Genomic DNA, 19,140 nt, shown 5'->3' on the forward strand with positions numbered 1-19,140 from the left:
TTTTTTAAAAAATATGCAAATTGTAGTTTGAAAGAAAACACTGCAACTAATTTTTCCCTTAAAAATCTAACAAAGAAATAGTCTAAAATGAAAATAATTATATCCAAATATATATTATTTACTGTAATAAACATCTACCTTCATTTCTAAAAGAGTTTCCCTGGGTATAGATTTATAACAGGTTAGAAACTTCTTTTTTTCTTTGGCAGTTTTAAAGGTGCCATTCCACTTTCTTCTGACTTTCATAGTTTCAGCTAACAGTGAGTTATCATTCTTACTGTTGCTCCTCAGAAAGTACACTCCTCTCTCTGGCTGTTTTAAAGATGCTATCTTTATCTTTGGGTCTTGGCAGTTTGCCTGTGTATGCCTAGGTAGGGTTTTCTTAGTATTTCCTCTCCTTGGATTTGTTGTTTTTCTCTTTAAATATCTGTCTTTGCCTTGTGGCAAGCTGACTTCTGATGCACAGCATGAGCTCTAAAGCTCAGAGCACAGTAGTTGTGGCACACAGGCTTCCCCCATTGTGGTGCAAGGGCTGTTCCAAGGCAGGTGGGATCTCAGTTCTTCAACCATCTAACCCATGCCCCCTGCACTGGAAGGTGGATCCTTAACCACTGGACCACCAGGAAGCCCCTCCTTGGACCTGCCACCTCTCTAAAATATGTGGATTGCTGTCTATCATGAGCCTTTGGAAAATTCTCACCCATTATTTCTTCAATTATTACTTCTTACCACTTTTTCTTTCTGATACTCCAGTTACACATATGTTAGACCATTTGACTGTGTCCCACCTATCTCTTCTGGTAAAGAATCTGCCTGCAATGCAGGAGATCTGGGTTAGATCTCTGGGTCAGGAAGATTCCCTAAAGAAGGGAATGGCTACCCACTCCAGTATTCTGACCTAGAGAATTCCATGGACAGAGGAGCCTGGCAGGCTGCAGTCCACGGGGTTGCAAAGAGTCAGACACGACTGAGCGATTCTCACTTCATCCCACTTCACCGATCTCTTACATTTCATTCCATTCATTCTTTCTCACCATGCTTCAGTTTGTTTGTTTCCTGCTAACCTATTTTGTCTGAACTCACCAACCTCTTTTGCGGGTACCACTCTGCTGTTAAACCCATCATATCAGATATCTTCTTTTTGGTTCTAGGATTTCCAGTTGATTCTTTCAAATAAATTTCAAACTTTTGATCAATCTGTCTCTATTTTCCTTTATTTTTTTTTAACAACTACAAATGGCTAAATTTGGCTGCAGATTTCAGCATCTGGATCACCTGCGGATCTGCTGCTCTAGTCTCCTTTTCTTCCTCTTGGTCACATTTTCATGTTTCCTGGCTCTTAATTTTGACTATGTACTGTGCTTTGTGTAGGAAAGAGTGCAGAGTCTGAAGTCAGTGTCATTTCCTTCTACTCTTTACCCTTTCTGTTAAGCAGACACAGTGAAGGACTGAGCAGTTCTTGTGTTCGTTGCTCAGTCACATCTGACTCTTTTTGTGACCCCATGGACTGTAGCCCACCAGGCTCCTTTTGTCCCTAGCATTTCCCAGGCAAGAATACTAGAGTGGGTGGCCATTTTCTTCTCCAGGGGATCTTCCCGACCCAGGGATCAAACCCGTGTCTCTTGCATTGGCAGGTGGATTCTTTACCACTGAGCCACCAGGAGGACTGAGCAGGATTGGGGCCAAATAGCAGTTTTCGTTGAGAATCAGTCCATCTCTGTCTTTAACTATCTGTATGCATTTGTTGAAGGTGCTTACTCTAAATTGTCTTTGTTTCCTCAGAACTTCAAGACTGCAGGAACATTTCTACAGCCTTTCTGACACAGCTTCCCACTCCCCCCCACTCCCCAGCCTGCCCCAGTACTTAGCAAATGTCCCATGAAGAAAACTGTCTGCATTTGAAGCTTCTCTAGCTCTATCCTCTTATGCCAGCTCACATGACTACTGAAAGTTCTGCTGGATTCTCTTCACTATTAAAGATACTCTGCTCGCAGCAAATCTAACTCTCAGCCTGGGCCCAGACAAGGTGAATGCTCTCAGAGAGGTGCCCTCAGCTCACCTAGAATTCTAGTTTGTCTAGTTCTCTCTCCTTTCACAGTTCTCTGATGTATTCTGAAGGAACGTTTTCGTAATTTTATTAACGTTTCTGGTTTACAGTAGCAGGGGTGGTGACTTGCTACTCCCTGTGACATGCCACCTGGGAGAAGAAGTCTTAGAGAGACTGAACCACTTTCCTTTCTAATCCTTTTTATCAGTTAGTGAAAATGAACCCACATTGCACAAAGCCAGCAATATCTTTTTCTTTTTGTCCTTTCCCCTATGGAAGGGTTTTCTCTTTTCAAATTAGCACAACCCATTATGTTCCATTGCAAGGAGATCAAACCAGTCAATCCTAAAGGAAATCAACCCTGAATATTCATTGGAAGGACTGATGCTGAAGCTGAAGTTCCAGTACTTTGGCCACCTGATGCAAAGAGCTGACTCATTACCAAAGTCCCTGATGCTGGGAAAGATTGAAGGCAGGAGGAGAAGGGACTGCAGAAGACAAGATGGTTGGATGGCATCACTGACTCCATAAGCATGAGTTTGAGAAAACTCCTGGAGATGGTGAAGGACAGGGAAGCCTGGAGTGCCGCAGTCCATGGGGTGGCTAAGAGTTAGACATGACTTAGAGACTGAACAACAACAAATTATGTTCCATTAGAAAGAGACCTGGGTTTGGTCCCTGGGTTGGGAAGATACTCTGGAGGAGGGCATGGCAACGCACTCCAGGATTCTTGCCTGGAGACTCCCCATAGACAGGGGAACCTGGCGGGCTACAGCCCACGGGGTCACAAAAAGGCAGACACGACTAAGTGGTCAAGCACACAGCACAGTGATACTGGCCTCCACCTCCCAGGGTGGCTTGCATTGCACCAGCCTGCATCCATGAAGGCACAGCAGTTCGGCTCATGACGGCTGGGGTCACTGCAGTGCAGGCGCCATGCTGCCTTTGATCTCCTGGTGGCCACGGTTAGCCTAGGAGACAAAGCCTCCAAGAGCTGCTGGGGCACAGGCAGACTCATGCATAGCAGGCCCTAGGCCTTTCGGGAACCAGTGATTCCCAGCCTCACACCCAACAGTGCAAAGCTGTTTTGTTTTATTCTCATCCTTGCTTTATGCTTTGTCTAGACTGACAGTCTCTACTGCTCAGCATTTAATGGTATTATTTTTTTCACCTTCTGACCTCCCCAACTTTCTTCTCTCCTCTTACATTCTTTCTTGTTTACATACTCTTTCTCTCCTGTCACTTCTTAATTGATCTGAGAAATGGAGGCCTTTTATAGCCAGCACTGGCCAAGAAGAGGGCACCTTTCTTTCCACATAGAAAACCAGACAATCAGAATGCCCCACACCAAGTACTCAGGGCTGTGGTCTGTGACAGTTGCATCTGTCTGCTTTTGCTCACCAAAAGGTTGCCTGTGCTTTGCCAAATAGTAAGTTATTTTCTTTTCCTAATTCCACATCCAACACTACCTGAAAATCAGAGGGTTCAGAAAGACCAAATCACAGAGAACCTAATCTGTGATGCTTTGATGTGAACAGTAACACCTGCATGTATCTGGGGATAGTCTGGGATTTAGATTATAGCACAAAGGCTGACTGCTCTATTTATCCTCTGTCTCAGTCAGGATAATGGGGAAGGGTGGAGGCAGGCATCCCTTCTTCCAGCATATTCTTGGCTGTCTATCAAAGAAAAAGCCCTGCATTAAGAAGCCCAGCCCAGCATTAAGAAGGGGAGAAGGAATTAGATTCAGGGACACTGTCAGTCAGTTCAGTCGCTCAGTTGCGTCCAAGTCTTTGCGACACCCCATGGACTGCAGCATGGAAGCCAGGCTTCCCTGTCCAATACCAACTCCAGGAGCTTCCTCAAATTCATGTCCATCGAGTCGGTGATGTCTTCCAACCATCTCATCCTCTGTCGTCCCCTTCTCCTCCCGCCTCCAATCTTTCCCAGCATCAGGGTCTTTTCAAATGAGTCAGTTCTTCTCATCAGGTGGCCAAAGTACTGGAGTTTCAGCTTCAGCATCAGTCCTTCCAATGAATATTCAGGACTGATTTCCTTTAGGATGGACTGGTTGGATCTCCTTGCAGTCCAAGGGGCTCTCAAGAGTCTCTTCCAGCATTACAATTCGAAAGCATCAATTCTTTGGCACTTGGCCTTCTTCATGGTCCAATGCTCACATATGCACATGAGTACTGGAAAAACCATAGCTTTCGCTATAGGGACCTTTGTCAGCAAACTGATGTCTCTGCTTTTTAATATGCTGTCTAGGGTTTGTCATAGCTTTTCTTCCAAGGAGCAAGAGTCTTTTAATTTTATCATTGCAGTCAATGTCCGGAGTGATTTTTGGAGCCCAAGAAAGTCAAGTCTCTCACTGTTCCTACTTTTACATGCTAAAGCATTTCAATTTGGGTAACAAATAAATGGCTTCCTCTAGTTTGTGTGCACAGTATGTGCTAAGCAAACACCAAGAGGAGAAAGTCTGTTCTCTAGGAGTTCATTCTCTTTAGCTGTAAAGTTTGGAAGTTCCTGAGACCTAACCTGGGGTCTCAGGAGTGCATAGTGAGGTGGAGAGTGTGGAGGAGGTGGACTCTGGCAGTAACAGGACAGGCAGAGGAGAGGGGCCAGCAGGGGCCACGGTGGGGCCGCAGGGAGACACAGGGTGTGCAGAGTAGGGCAATGCACACCATGTGGGACCAAGTGAAAACCAAGTGTGGGGCCAGGCAGGGACCTCAGCATACCACATGAATAGCATGGGCTGGACCCTGCAGGCAGCGAGGAGACCTAGGAAGGTAAACGTGGCATCAGCCTAGACCAGGGAAGCACGGGGAAGCACTCTCAGATGTGAAATACATCTTAATTCTTAATTCAAGTTAAAAATCCTTTCCAATTTATGAAACAGACTTGGAAACTCTTCTCTGTCTTTACCATCTTGAAGCTTAGTTTCCTCTCTGCTCCAAGGATTTAAAAGGCAAAAAGGGATAGCATTTTAATTCAAGAGTCAGCAACCTTTTTCTGTATGCTGCCAAAGAGGAAAAACATTAGGTTCCATGGTCCCCGCAGTCTCTGTTGCAAGCCCTCGAGTTTGCCCCGTAGTGCCAAAGCAGCATAAACAGCACACGCACATGGAAGGTGACTGTGTTCCACTAAGACCTTACCTATCGGAGTAAATGGCCAGCTCAGTTTGGCTTGGAGGACACAGTTTGCTGATCTCTGGTTGTTTTTTAAAAATATTTGTCTTTATTTGGCTGTGAACTCTTAGTTGTGGCATGTGGGAACTAGTTCCCTGCCCAGGGATTGAGCCAGGCCCCTTGCACTGCGAGCACAGAGTCTTAGCCACTAGACCACCAGGGAAGTCCTGCTGATCTCGGCTTTAACCCACAAGGGTTCGTTCACAGTACTCCTACCTCCTGTGTGAACTAAGCTGTGCTTTGGGGAAAGTTGCTTGTTTTTGAAATGAAGCTACGAAGGCAGGTCACAAAGGTGAGAGTGAAGGCAAGTGTGATGACGTGCGTATAGAGAGCCCCGGGGAGTGGACCGTCCACCGCCCGGACAGACACACAGTCACCTGGACCCTGTGGGGGGACCCGACACTACGGGCGCCCCGGAAGACGGCGTTACCTCGGCTTGCGCGGCTGCGGGTGCGGACGCCCAGCGCCGGGGTGGCGTCCTCCACGGCCGGGGACGAGGTCTTCAGCACAGCCTTCATGTTCTCATGCTCAGCAGCATCCTCCGCGTAGCTCAGGCCCTGTGGCTGGCTCGGGGGTGCCGGGGAACCGCTGGAGAACTTGCCAGACTGCAAGAGCAAGGGGGTTATGGCATGAGGTGACTCCTGAAAAACCAACTCAAGCTCAGCAAACCTCCAGTTGAGGAAAGCCTTCTCTGTCTCTCTCGTTTTTTGTTTACGTGCATTAGTGATGGCAGTCAGTGAGGGCGTCAATGAACTGATGACAGATGGCTGCACGTGGGGCAAGCTCCCTTGGAAAGAGAAACCTTGGTCCCAGAAGGACCACACCCATCCCTCTACTGCAGTGCGTCTCCCGGCTCATTGCAGATTCCCTCAGGGGAAGCCGGCAAGGGGCGATGGACTGCAACTCTGGGAAGAACTCAGAAACCAAATCTAACACCAAAGGCTGGATGTGAGTGTTGAAACATGCCTGTTAATCAGATACAGTGCGATTTATTTTTTCAAATGTGGTGCCAGAAAGCAGTTAAAGCGTTCGTATGGATCACTTATTATGATAAGATAGAATTTTAAAAGTGGGATTCAGGTGCAGAATCTTGTCCCCCTCGCTTTACAGAGAAGGGAACTGAGGCCATCCAAGATGGAGGGATTTGCCAAAGGCCCCAAAAGACTGATTCAGGGCCCAGATCAGAATATGGCCCAGAAATCCATGCTGAAACTGAGTCTGGCAACACTCACTTCTTCTCATTGTGTCAAAAATGTAGTTGTTTTCACAAGCATTACACTCCCATGATGAGATTCTCTAATTCTAGGCTGATCAAAGATAGAGTGTATGTTTTACAAGAGGTATGCTAGAATATCGGGCCATATGCACACACAGCAAACATCTGGATGAAAAATAAAGAGTCAGTTAGAATAACACTTGCAAAGAACAGCTCCATCCATCCCTGGCTTCCTCTTTTTACCCACTGTCTCAGCCCCGGTGCTGAAGCCCAGGGCACAGTCGTGGCTTGTACCATCTGCGTGGCTGCTTCCTCATCCTTGGTCTGGGCAGCCCGGCCCTGGCCTCTGGTTCTGGCATCTGCACCAGGGTCAGGGGAAGGAGCCACCACCCATCCCACCCCTTGTCCATCTGTCCAGCAAGAGAAAGAGATTTGCTGACCCTGCCACCCTTGACAGGGCCTGGGACTCTGGGACAGCTAGGAAAATGCAGTTTCCCTTCAGTCAGTCCCTGGGGCACACACCACAAGAACCCGTGTAAGGAGGTTAGTGATCACACGCACACCCAACAGAAAACAGTCATGCGAGGTTTAATGCGCTGAACAGGGCTGGCGCGTCATGCCGCTCACGTCAGGTTAGATTCTACAGCACGCTCGGGAGGGTCACGTGCGGCATTCTCCATGTTTATACACATCCTACCTCGACTTCGTCTTCTTCGTCAGTCTACTCGAGAGGACAGGACAGGATGGGAAAGACAGAAGGGATGCTCAGAAGGCACAGAAGTCAGCAGAGATGAGATCATCTCAACGCCACCGCAAATTCCAATAAAAGGACTCAGCCACTGCAACCTGGGGCACCCTTCTTGATGTGAGTTGTCGAGCCCTGCCTGCATAGCCCTCCTGTCTGGACACTCTCTGAGAGTCCCAAGACCAGTCCTGACCAAGGTCAGGCCAATTTCCTGAGGCTGCCTAGGGAGACAAAAACTGGTTCACCTGGTCCCCTGACCGTTAAAGACCTCTGGTCTGGCCATGGGCTGACCACAGTCAGCTGGCTGGTCCCTGGGCTGGCCATGTTCCAGGGAACCCACCACCACCTGCCAACCATCAAGACCTCCCTCTGCCTGTCTCCATCCATCCACTGAATCCCCTCCTCTCACTCCGAGTGCTGAGCCTCTCCTTGCCCAGGCTGCCAGGTCTGGGTCCCCCTGAACCCGCCTACACACAGGCCACCCAGGAGAAGCGGGACCACTGCCTGGGCAGGACGGGTACCCTGACTCTTTCCTCAGAAACATCAAACGATTTTTAAAATCTTACCTGTTCCTCATGGAGGCTGTCTGAACTGACACACCATTCTTTTAATTATCACCAGCCAAACTGCTTTAAGTAACTAAATAAAATATTCCTTTTCCAAAAATAAATTGAGGATGAAAGTCATGTCAATTTCATAATTCTAAATCAAACACACCCTTAATTTAACTTGTGTTTCCACTGAGCTTACAAGCCAGGACGGCAAATTAGACGCAGGTTTTGAGAACTGACTAAACTTTTGGGAGCCGAAATGACAAAATGCTTCCAGTTCTACACTGCCTCCAGGCAATCAGCCTTGTGATGAGAGATGACTTTTCTTTTTTTTTTAATCTTAGAGCTTCTTTAACTGGATAGTTGGCATTGTTCCAGTGATGAGCACACGTGCTTACCTCTAGCCCTCTCAGCACCCCCCAGTCACTAGCGTTTGCTTTTCACAGAAGAGGAAGCTGGGGTTGGGGAAGATTAAGGGCCCTCAGCAGGGCTGTAAGAGTCCAGGGATGGACAGCCTACATTCTCACTGCCCGTCCAGGGTGTGATGAAGGCAGAAAGGGCCACACTTGCCTTGTGCTGTCTCGTCTATGCACCGTGTTGCCTGCAACTAGTTTAGGACATAGGGAAAAAGGCTTGAGTTAAGTTCTCACTGATCCTTACATGGCAGGACTCCTGGAGAGTAAGAAAGGAGGCCCTCTGCAAATTCAGAAATAGAGAAAGAAGAGGGGAGACAGGTGTGTGAGAGCAGGTGTGGGGCTGACTGTGAATGCAGGGTCTTTAGATTTCACCCAGACTTCTCTGTGCCTCATAAAATGATGGTTTTCCTAAAGTCCTCTCTAATTGCAACCACTTCCATGCTCATTATTCAGCATCTATATTAAAAATGACTTCCCACAGTTTTCTCTAAAAATCACTTCCAGCTCCGATGCTCACAGGCTCTGTGACTCTCTATTGCCTGCTTTTGTTTTCAGTTGTGCATAAATGTCGTTTTCTACCCAGATCATGACACCCTTGGGGTACAAGTTTGTCTGCTACTGTGCTCACATCTTCCTAGGAGCCCTGTGCCTTGGTGGGTGCACAATGGGTGCTTAACCGAGAACTGGAAAAGCCTGAAGCTGTATACTTTGCTTTGAGTGACAATATCCTAATCTCCCAGCAGATGGCAATCTTTCTACATGAATGGTGCCACTCGTACCATCAAAAACAAGGGCCACCTTGAGGATGAACCCTGAAGAAACCTGTGCTGTCCAGATTTCAATGCGAATTTAAATATTTTTGAATCCAATTATAGAAACATTTACCCCTGTTTATAAGTAGGAGGATTGAATATTTTCAGAAAAGGAAACAACTTAAAAATTAGTGGGATCTGTAAAAAAAAAATCTCAAGAATTTGGCAAGAAATTCTGATGTGTTTTCATAACTATAAGCATACTGAGTTTGTATTTTTCACACTCCAGTGTGTCTCATTGCCACAAACATAAGCACTTCCCTTTTTAAATGTTTAAAAATAATACTTTGGAATGAAATGTGGGCCACAGTTTGCCTAAGTGGGTTCAGTTTGCTTCCTGAGTCACTGTCTTTCCAGGAAGCTGACGATCCAATTGAACCCAGATTTTAGGAGAGGACATGGAAGACTCAGCTGATGGCACTGGTCTTCAGAACAATCTGTAGAAAGGGTCCCTCCTGCAGAAATGTGATCTGGGCACTCCCTAAGGATTCAGCAAATTCCAAGGAAACAAGGATCAAGTGTAGGGTGAATGGTAAGGAGACTAGTCCCTGGTTCTCCTTCAAAATGCCTTAAAATTGAAACACAATTTATAAGATAGTTCATCTGAGAAGGTCACACCCCTCAGGAATGTGGCTAGCAATCATATTTCCTATTATATGTCTTACAAGATGATTGATCACCTTGGGCACAGAAGGCAGCCTCAGTGAGGTCTCCTTAACTGAGCTTATTCCTCCCCAGAGAAACCTGCCTGACTTGGGTTCAGCAGAGGCTTGCAACGCGCACGACAAGGTCACTCCCTGTGTCTTCACCCTTTACCTATTCTGTTCCCTGGATCCGAGAGGCACTTTGCTTCTCAGACAGATATAAAGAGGGGCGGAGCCTAGCAGGCTACAGTCCATGCAGTCGCAAGGAATCAGACACGACTGAAGCGACTGAACGCAAGTTTCATGGAGGCCCAGCGGCAAGAGGCGCCTGCGCTGTGTGTCTTTGTCTTTGGCATCTTCACACAGCGCTTTGCCCTCCACATGGCGTTCATGGAGCCCATGCGTGTGGGCTCCGTGCTGAGGCAGAAGAGATGGAGGACAAGCCCAGGGGCTGGGGAGGCATGCAAGTGTGCAGGGCTCCCCAAGGGGCCATCAGAGACTCCTGCTAAATTCACTGTCCTCTGGGCTCTCCTATCTTCTAACTCAAGGGACTGCCAAGAGCCCATAAGATTATGTCTTTGAGCAACCACATCAGTTATTTTTCCATTCAAATGCCTAGAATGGGTAGTCCATGTGTCAACTGATTGATTATGCAATATTATCCTGATTATTAAAATCCTGAATCAATTCCCAAATCAGAACCTTTTTCTTCCTCTGGTGTCATTATCTTTTAGACTTTTTCTTCTCCTCTTTCAATTCTAGCCACTTCACAAAGGTTGAAAATGGAATCAAGTATTCAACATCATTAGCATCACATAGCCCACCAAGTTAATTACTTGTGTGGTAGGTTAAAGTTCCTCCACCAGCCACCCCTCCTTAATTTACAACTTAGTTTGAAGTTTGTTATATTTCAGATTTTCACCAAAGTGGTAGAGGGACAGTTTAAGAGCACCTTTTAAAAGAGGCAAATATTTTTCAGGCAAAAAAAGAGAAAAGTGCAGCCTCTAAACTGTGGAGCAGTTCTATGGTTGATCAGACATTCAGAATAAATGACATAAAGAAACTGACTTCATGAAACTTACATCAGTGATCATCTTCCCCCGGGTCTTGTTTCTCTCTCTGTGGTTGGCCCGTTTCTGTTTCTGCTGCAGAACTCTCTCCCTGGTGGTGCGGTACTCCAGTGCGAACTCACTGATGATCCTGCAGAACTTGTTTATGTTCACCTCCCGAATCGCATATGGTGGGTGGCCCATAAAGAGGAGAAAGGAGTGGAACCTGCCGTGAAGAAACAATGGCGGCAAGGACTTCAGATTTAAGGAGCAAAAATCAGCTGTCTGCAGACTTTTAGTTAAAAAAAAAAAAACCCAAACACCCAAAGACATTGTTCTTCATTCTTGGGGTTCTTTGAGGTTACAGAGTGAAACTAAAGTCCGTCTAGTCAAAGCTATGGTTTTTCCAGTGGTCATGTATGCATGTGAGACTTGGACTATAAAGAAAGCTGGGTGCTGAAGAATTGATGCTTTTGAAATGTGGTGTTGGAGAAGACTCTTGAGAGAGTCCCTTGGACTGCAAGGAGATCCAAGCAGTCCATCCTAAAGGAAATCAGTCCTGAATATTCATTGGAAGGACTGATGCTGAAGCTGACACTCCAATACTTTGGCCACCTGATGCAAGAACCGACTCATTGGAAAAGACCCTGATGCTGGGAAAGATTGAAGGCGGGAAGAGAAGGCGATGACAGAGGATGAGATGGTTGGATGGTATTACTGACTCAATGGACATGAGTTTGAGTAAACTCTGGGAGTTGGTGATGGACTGGGAGGCCTGGCGTGTTGCAATCCATGGGGTCATGACGAGTTGGACATGACTGAGCGACTGAACTGCACTGAAAGAGTGAAAATGTAAGCAGAAGTCAAATTCAGCTAACCTTCTCACTGATGGAGGTGGTGTGTTTTCAGGAGGTTAGTACTTTTTCCTTCTTGGTTATCTGTGATTTAATGGTTTTTTTTTTAAATTGGTGTGTAAAACTTTTATAAGAAAAATAATAAAGTACTATTCTAAGAAAGGGCTTCCCTGGTGGCTCAGCTGGTAAAGAATCCACCTGCAATGCGGGAGACCTAGGTTCAATCCCTGGGTTGGGAAGAGCCCCTGGAGAAGGGAAAGGCTACCCACTCCAGTATTATTGCTTGGAGACTTCTATGGACTGTATAGTCCATGGGGTCGCAAAGAGTCAGACACAACTGAGTGACTTTCACTTTCACTTTTAAGGAAAGTATTGCACGTTTTCTAGCTCATACGAAAACTCAGTAGGGGTAAAGAAATGCTGCTTAGCAATTTTAGAGGACTTAAATGAATAGATGGAATTGACAGGAACATATTTTGAATAATATGCTAATTAATGATTTGTACAAAGATGCTTATAAGCAAATAACATTTATTTCAGCTATTTAGTATATAAATTAAAGTTATTGGATTCTATTTACTTAAAACTTTTAGAAAAGGAAAATGAGCAAAGATGTGTCTAATTTTCAGTTATTTAGGAAATGAGAAAGAAGCTACCAGGAGACAAAGGAAAATTTTTGTGAACAACAAACAGTATATATAAGTGATATCACTAATTGTAGAAAAAAATAGTTTTGGTCACTCTAATTTATATAGTTTAATAGGGGTTTGGTATGTTTTTCAAATGAGGGACAGTACATTAGTCCATTTGTGAAGAATACTAAAGGAAAGCATACAACATAAAATTAGAAAGGGATAGAAAAATGCTATTTACAACCAAAATTGCTAGTTAAAACCAGAAAACTAAGAAGAAACAAAGTATAAAAATTCATAACTTTGTATTAGAAAATGATTTCTTAGATATGATACCACAGGCATAGGCACCCAGAGGCAAAAAAATAGATAAATTGGACTCCATCAAAATTAGAAACTTCAAAGGATACTCTCAAGATTGAAAAGACAACCCAAAGAATGGAGAAAATATTTGTGAATCATGTCTAATAGGGATTTGTGCCCAGAATACATAGATAAATCTTACAACTCAACACTAAAAAGACAAATAAAAAATTAACAAAAGATCTGAATAGACATTTCCAAAAAGATTATTGGCAAATAGTCAGTAAGTACATGAAAAGATGCTTAACACCATTAGTCATTAGGGGGATGCAAATGAAAAGCACACTGAGACACCACTGCGCATTCACTATGATGGCTATAATAAAAAAGACAGACAATCGCAAGTGTCGGTGAGGATGCAGAGAAATGGGAAACCTCACACCGTCCTGGTGGGAACACAGAATGGTTCAGCCGTGGTGGAAAAGACAGAGCTCCTAGAGAGTTAAATACGGAGCTACTCTGTGCCCTGGCAGGTTCATCCCTGTGCGTGCATGCTAAGTCACTTCCTTGTGTCCAACTCTTTGCAACCCCATGGACCGTAGCCCACCAGGCTCCTCTGTCCACAGGATTCTCAGGCAGGAACACTGGAGTGGGTTGCCATGCCCTCCTCCAGGGGATCTTCCTGACCCAGGGATCAAATCCACGTCTCTTAAGTCTCCTGCATTGGCAGGAGGGTTTCTTACCACTGGCACCACCTGGGAAACCCCTTCATTCCTATACATTTACTCAAAAGGAATGGAAAGATGGGTCCACACAAAACCTACACAAATCCCATGACAGCACTATTCGTAACCGCCCCAAAGTGGAAACAACCCAAGTGTCCATCGACAGATGAATAAACGAGACATGGCCTCTCACTCAAAACTGGCCCCGCTGCCTCTCTGACCTCACTGCCTAGGACGCCAGTCACACTTGACTCCTCGTGATTCTTTGAACAAGCCCACCTCGGGCCCCCTCTGTGGTATGTAGGGGACCCTCAGAGGACGCAGCTGAGAGCCTGCAGCGCCTGTGAGCAGGGGCAGGCGGCCACTGCACTGGGAGGACTGCAGGCCCTGACAAGGCCTCCACTGCCTGTTCTCCCCTACGCCCAGAGCATTCTTGCCACAGATAGCAGCCTGGCTTGCTCTCTCTTATCCCTCGAGTTTCTGCCCGAATATCACCTCCTCAGAGAAGCCTCCCCCAACCACCCACATGAAACAGCACCTCCTGGTCACTCCCTGTCCCATTTGTACTCTTAATTTTTCTTCCTGGCTCTTATTACTACCTGACATTGTTCCCTGGAGATATGACATGATGTTATATGTATTAGGATAGGATACTATAATACATGAATATATGTAAGATGAATCAAGGGAGAACCAATCAGACCACAGCTGGGTCCTCTTTCGTACATAAATACTACCCAAGATTCCTTATCCTCCACTTTTTAGAACACTTTTTATCTAGAGGGGATACAATCTTAACATATAAATTGGCGATATGATTCAACTATACACTGTGAAACCAGGGAAGTACATTGCATGCTTGAAAAAAGACTCAGATGTCCATTTGAGAGGAAAGAGACTGCGGCCTTCCTACAGAAGAGCAAAATGGGTGTACCTTTAAGGGAGTAAAACATTCGAGGGAATTTTATTTTAACTGGAGTATAACTGCTTTTCAATGCTGTGTTAGCTTCTGCTGCAAACAATGTGGGTCAGCTCTATGTGCACATACATCCCCTCCCCCTTGAGCCTCCCTCCCACCCATCCCATCACAATGGTTTGAGGGATTTTTGTTAATTAAGTTTGTAACTTTCAGAACACATGGCAAGAAAGTCTTAAGGTTACTGAGGTGCTAGTTGCTCTTAGTGTCCTGAGGCACAAGCCAAACATCTCTGGCGGTTTCCACCACAGACCCTTTCCCTCACGTGTGTCCATGAGTTGGGTATCTGGCTGAGAGTGGGGAGGGGTGGATTTGGGGGCACCGGGAAGCCAGGGTGGGTGTTCACTTGTTTTCCACCTGGCTTTCCCCAGAGAATGCTGTGGTTCTCCATGCCTCCCAGGAAAGCCTTCCTCCCAGCTCTCACCTGGTCCCCTCTGCAGGGCCTGCTGTGGTGTAACTGCAGCCAGTGACTTTGGGACTTGACCAGGGGTTTGCACACCCACAGAGTGGGAATGCCTGTCACCACAGGAGCGAAAAGGGCAGGTTAGTCTGTAGATTTGGACATCCAGAACAAGACGTTCTTAGGCAACGGTTTGAAAGTCAGGTTTTGCCTTAAGAGAACTGCCTAAGTTCATCTTTCTGCCCCTTTATTAAAAGGGGCCATTGGAGTCACTAAGCAGGGGTTGGGGTGAGGGGGTGTCATCAGACAGGAAAGGGAGCGGACGTACCTGCCCAATTAGCTCCATGGAAGCTAGAAAAGGGGGGGAGGCCAAATGGGTGTCCAGTAATGAGCCTCTAGGATCCAGGTTACACAAGAGCAAGCAACAACTGGGCAACCAGCTTACCAGGAAGAACAGGCAATCAGAGCAAATGTTATATGCGTTATACACATTTTACACATACATTATATATAGATTCACACATGTATATATCTGTGTGTGTGTGTATCTATATAGACATACATACACACACACACACACAGAAACACACACAGACACACACAATAGCTTAGGGAACAGATGTATCAGCAAAACAGAGCTTTAAACTTTCCGGAATAAGATGGTTACTGTGACCAGGCATAATAGCTTTACAAGACTTTCATAAAACTGCTCCAGTTTCCTGACATTCCAAATGGAAACTATTTGTTTATTTGAGTCGTTTTAAGTTGGAAATTGCTTGTATCACACAAAGCATGGAGGGCCAAAGCCGCTTACATTCTCTGCCTCCCCTCTTTAACCATGTTAAAAGCAGAGTGTACTTTGCTTTCAGTAAGAAATTTGACAAAATCTCTGATAAGATCCTCCTACCCGGAGGGCAGCTGTGAGGTCCAAATGAAGTACAGGGAGGGCGACTTACAGTCGAACAGCTAAATTCCAAAAGTACTGAGTAATGGACAGTTGTCAACCTGGAGGGAAGGTTCTGTCCCCTGTTCTTGTCTGGTCTAATGGACTAAAGACTACCCCTGCCCACCAAAAAAGGCCTGGATCAAGGCCCAGGAGGTATGATTACCCAAACAGCACATGATACACACTGGGAGAGGGTTCACAGGCAGACAGGAAAAGGAGGTTTTTAAAAATTCAGCGTGGGTTCCTATGAAGGAAGGAAAGACAGAGAAAGGAGGGAAGGAAAAGAGAAAAGATTTTTAAAAATGTGAAATGCACAAGGCTAAGTGAATATGCCACCTATTTGTTTGAGACAGTAATAAAGTACTCAAGCACAGGAGTGGGAGTGGACTTGAAGAGCAGGTCTCCGGGGAAGTCTACAGTTCAGACGCCCCAAGGGAGGCCTGCTCTATGGTTCTTCGGGGAAGGTCTGCAGTTTAGATGCCCTGAGGGAGGCCTGCCTTCACAGAGCTGCAGTAAGGCCTGTTTCAGCAGGTCTATTTGCAGAGCACCTGCTCCAGGGAAACCACGGCCTGCGGGCCTGCACATCTGCTCACCAAGGAGTGGGGCCCAGGACAGAGCACTCGGACTCCAGAGGCCAGCGGGAGGGACCTCCAGCCATGCTCTGCGACGAGACAAAGGAGAACCAAGTGGGCGGTGCCTGGTAGGAAATGGCCTGACCTGGGGAGCTGGGACACTCCGCCCCGATGCTGCTGCCACTTACAGGGAAGACAGCTCTGGACCGCCGTGGAGCCGCTCTAGACCCTCACCAGCCTCCCTGTAGGAAGCAAGGCCTGCCACGTCACCGCTGTGTCTCCCTGGATCCTCACGGGTCCTGGGACTCTCAGGAAGCCTGGCCCAGAGGATGATGCTCATTGTGGGGGTGGGCCGCCTCCAGGCAGGCTCAGCACAGAGCAGCCATCCGAGAATCCAGGAGTGAAAGGTCTCGGGGACTGTGGACAATGTGAAGAAGGGACTTCCCTAACAAGTCAAGCTGCCTTGCAAGACTGTGTACACTCGTAGGCAGAACTGCTCAACTAGGTGCAGATGCAGGGGCCAACTTGCCAGAGATCTTACAGATTCAATTCCTGATCAAGTAAGACTTCGGGACGATATTATCTCTGAGATTCCTTCCAAGATTCAGTGCCATTACTGCCATGTGTGTGTTTAAGAAAAATTAAGTGGACTGTCCATCAAAGGTACACTTGCTATGCACCAAGAATTTTCAGTATGTTTGCATATGTACCTTCACATCTTGTTTTACAGAATATCTTCAATATGCCATTTTACTGATATTTGCATGAACTCCTCAATTCACTCACCTGTTGATTATTCTCCTGTGGACAATTTTTAAAATTATAATCCGCTCTGCACAGTCTTTTAGGAACTCTGACATTCGCTGTTTTAAAACTGGTTTCATTTCATGTTTTGCAATTGCCTTGAGGTGATCCCATGAAGCTTTGCATCGTCTCTCCATCTGACATAAATTATCCTGAAGTTGATCAAAGTCAACCTGAAAATCAGAGAGAGAACATTACAAACGTGCTGAAATAACCGGACAGCAACCTGACCCAGGAAACCGAACTGCCTCCGGGAAGAAACAAACATCAAAACCCAATTTACATCTTGAAATACAAACATATTTATGGCCTAAAAATTATCCACATGTGTATTCATCATTATCTCTACATCAAATTATTTAGTGATAAAACCTCCAAATGAACTCAACACAAGTGTCACTTTTTTTTTTTGCCATATTTGGAAAGAAATCTTAAGAAAGTCTTTGAGAACTGTAAATTAAAACATGATATCAGTGAACCCTAGTACAAGATGAACTGAGCAAATGTCTCATAAAATTTTTCAGAGCTCTCTTATTCTTTAGATATTTCATTTGAGGTTAGAGGAATTCACCAGACTCAGACATGGATGGTCTTAATATGTTGGGGCCAGTTAAGGGGCAGCCAGCTTCTCTTCACTATGATCATTTTTACATTGTGTGACAAATTTATTTATCCATTCATTCCCTCATTCAAACAACACTCAGGGAGAAGCGAGTGCATGCCAGTCCCCCGCTCCGGCCCCCAGGTATGAGGAAGACAAAGATCAATGCAGAAAGAGACCAGCTTGCTGTTCCCCAGGAGGCTCATCATACAGACAGGTGATCACTGAGGAGGTACACTACCCACCAGGCCTCTGTGTCTGGGTGAGAGTCAGAGTGTGTGGTCCACCCCATCTGTTAGCAGATGCAAACCATGTGTGCAAAGAACAGATGGGACAGAGCATTCACTTTGCTCTTCAGGGAAGTGGGACCAGTTTGTATTGACTGAAGTGAACTGAGATGAGGCTTTCTAAAGGAATGTTTTGATGGAAATTCTAGTCTAAAAATTACGGGAATCAGAGAGTTATCCATGAAGTAAATACACTGAAGGAGATGTGAGAGAGAGGAAAGAAATTGAGAAGACTAGGAGCGGGAAGAAGAACTAGACAGACCAGTGAGCTGGAGAGAGTCGACAGAGGTGGATGGAGAGTGAGCGATGGATAGGGCGAGGGACCAGCAAATGAGGAGGAGAAAGAGAAAGTGTGGAAAGGTGAGCCGCCATTGCTCAGAGGCTGTGGTTGTGGTCACGAGAGCAGGGCCTGGAGGCGAGTGCCCAAAAGGACTGGCTGGAGTGACCTCAGACCTCCAGTCCCACCCTGAGAAAGACAATGCTGGAGGCCAAGTCAAGAAAGGTTGATCCTGTGAGATGTGTCACGAGACAGGATGAAGATGTGCTGAGCAAAGGGGATGTCCAGGGGGTCAGGCAAGACAGCACACATCATGAATTTCTTGGGTGGTGTGGGTGCCAAAACAGAAGGCAAGTTTAGGTAGAGGCTGGAGATTCAGGTAAGCACTGGGGGTTGTGGGACATTGAGAAAAATCATTTGCCTGAAAACAAAGGAATTTGGGATCCAAATTAGAAAAGGCTACATTTTCCTATGATACAGTGGAGCTGAGAAAAAAAATCTGACATGTTACTGAAAGAAAAAGAAATGCAGCCTTAGAAAAGAAGGACTGACTAGTTCAAAGAGTAAGTCTAGAAAGGGATCCAGATGACCTGAGATCAACACGTAATATTGAAGAGGTCTAGGAGGTTTGAAGCCAGTTGTAACCTGTCTAATCATTTGCACCTGGTAGCGACTTTGAGCCACAATATTCTTAATAACTTTAATAAATGTAATAACTTCAGTTCAGTTCAGAATGTACTGAGTCCTTGGTCTAACTGGTGATGCCTGTCCAGCACTGCAGTGGGCACAGAGTGGGTGGACAGATACCACGGGAGAGAGAGTTTTCAAGGAAGAGAATCCACTGTGAGCCTTTAAAGGCAGGGAAAGCAACCTCACTGCCAATGGAAAGCAGGTGGGAAGCCTCTGACCAAAAGGTGTTTGAAGAGGGAGATTAATGCAGCATCTTTTGAGGAGAGCTGCGAGGCTGCCTCAGCTGGCTGCCTGCTGCACTGATGGCACCACCATGATCTGAGTCTTCACACTACTTCATGGCCTCAGATCCTATTACTGGCCCCACTTCCTGGGGGAGAAACTGTTGCACAGAAAGGTTAAGGA

At 46.0% G+C, this 19,140-nt stretch overlaps 1 protein-coding gene across 3 annotated transcripts in view; it reads right to left on the reverse strand.

Annotated features, from left to right (window-relative positions):
• The window catches only part of FHOD3 (formin homology 2 domain containing 3), a 529,663-nt gene that overhangs the window by 15,579 nt on the left and 494,944 nt on the right, over positions 1 to 19,140 (reverse strand). For 2 of the 3 annotated variants that reach the window (XM_018039640.1, XM_018039639.1), the window contains 4 exons: positions 16,863 to 17,053; positions 10,702 to 10,894; positions 7,149 to 7,172; positions 5,666 to 5,840 (listed from right to left, as the gene is read on the reverse strand). In XM_018039640.1, the coding sequence (XP_017895129.1) occupies positions 5,666 to 5,840; positions 7,149 to 7,172; positions 10,702 to 10,894; positions 16,863 to 17,053 (583 nt within the window). The remainder of the gene's footprint in view (positions 1 to 5,665; positions 5,841 to 7,148; positions 7,173 to 10,701; positions 10,895 to 16,862; positions 17,054 to 19,140) is intronic. The other variant, XM_018039641.1, reaches the window with a different exon arrangement.

Source organism: Capra hircus, chromosome 24 (genome assembly GCF_001704415.2).
Source record: "Capra hircus breed San Clemente chromosome 24, ASM170441v1, whole genome shotgun sequence".
Lineage (NCBI taxonomy): Eukaryota > Metazoa > Chordata > Mammalia > Artiodactyla > Bovidae > Capra > Capra hircus.